The sequence below is a fragment of the Austrofundulus limnaeus genome, unplaced genomic scaffold, assembly GCF_001266775.1.
Source record: "Austrofundulus limnaeus strain Quisiro unplaced genomic scaffold, Austrofundulus_limnaeus-1.0 Scaffold1002, whole genome shotgun sequence".
In the NCBI taxonomy this organism is placed as follows: domain Eukaryota; kingdom Metazoa; phylum Chordata; class Actinopteri; order Cyprinodontiformes; family Rivulidae; genus Austrofundulus; species Austrofundulus limnaeus.
This window is the reverse complement of record NW_013953404.1, coordinates 78,676-79,867: the sequence shown is the minus strand read 5'-3', so window position 1 is coordinate 79,867 and position 1,192 is coordinate 78,676. Positions and strand designations below refer to the sequence as shown.

At 48.5% G+C, this 1,192-nt stretch overlaps 1 protein-coding gene across 1 annotated transcript in view; it reads left to right on the top strand.

The window, feature by feature from the left end:
- Window positions 1-1,192, top strand: part of otud5a (OTU deubiquitinase 5a) — a gene marked incomplete in the record, with an annotated part of 31,340 nt that overhangs the window by 21,902 nt on the left and 8,246 nt on the right. The window contains 3 exon segments of the mRNA XM_014030122.1: window positions 484-548; window positions 622-778; window positions 856-1,004. Coding sequence (XP_013885576.1) covers window positions 484-548; window positions 622-778; window positions 856-1,004 — 371 coding nt within the window.

The following is a 1,192-nucleotide window of genomic DNA, read 5'->3' as shown; positions in this document are numbered from 1 at the left end:
GTTTTTAGTTCAATGAGTTACAACAACACCTCATTTACCTCTGGGATCAATAAAGTATTTTTGAATTGAATTGAGTGTTAATTAGGTGTCAACAATAGCCATGTGATGTGAGTATCAGTCACATGGAGGCAGGACTCAAAAGCCTGAATTTAGCCTGAAACTCTCAGACTGAAGAAGTCTCTTGGAGGAGAGACGAAACATTTCATTARAGAAGAACCCGTCCAGAAGACCTATACTATTTTTTTCTTTTTGATTTTTACCTGGATTACTGAGATGCATCAGGACATAAGTTTATTAAGTTTATTAAGTGAGTTCCAGGAGCTGAGCCAGCTTTAAATACGTCTGTCTCAGATCCTGTTCTAAATGTCTCTGTGTTTAAATCTAAATAAGCTCATGACTCGTCCTCACCGGTTGTGATGTCATCAGTTCCTGACATTATGGAGGCGGAGTCAGTCAGTCTCACCTGCTCTGTGTTTGTTTCAGCTGACCAGGTGTACGGGGATCAGGACATGCACGAGGTGGTGAGGAAACACTGTATGGATTACCTGGTGAGTCCACCTCCCGTCTCCTGACCTCTCAGCCAATCAGCTGACCCATAACCCACCTGTGTCCCACCCTCAGATGAAAAACGCAGACTACTTCTCCAACTACGTGACGGAGGACTTCACCACATACATCAACAGGAAGAGGAAAAACAACTGCCACGGCAACCACATCGAGATGCAGGCCATGGCCGAGATGTACAACCGTCCTGTGGAGGTGTACCAGTACAGCACAGGTGAGTGAGCCCGCCCCCGCCTCACGGCCAGCCAATCAGAGTCCGCTGTCCTCACTGTGCTCCGCCCACTCCCGCAGAGCCAATCAACACATTCCACGGCATCCACCAGAACAACGACGAGCCAATCAGAGTGAGCTACCACCGCAACATCCACTACAACTCTGTGGTGAACCCCAACAAGGCCACCATCGGGGTGGGCCTGGGCCTGCCCGCCTTCAAGCCCGGGGTAACAGAACCAGAACACACACACACACACACACACACACACACACACAGAACAGCAGGAAACACACCGACCTCTCAAATCAAAGACAATCAGAAGAAACCGTTCTGGTGTCTAATTCTGCTGTGTGTGTGTGTGTGTGTGTGTGTGTGTGTGTGTGTGTGTGTGTGTGTGTGTGTGTGTGTGTGTGT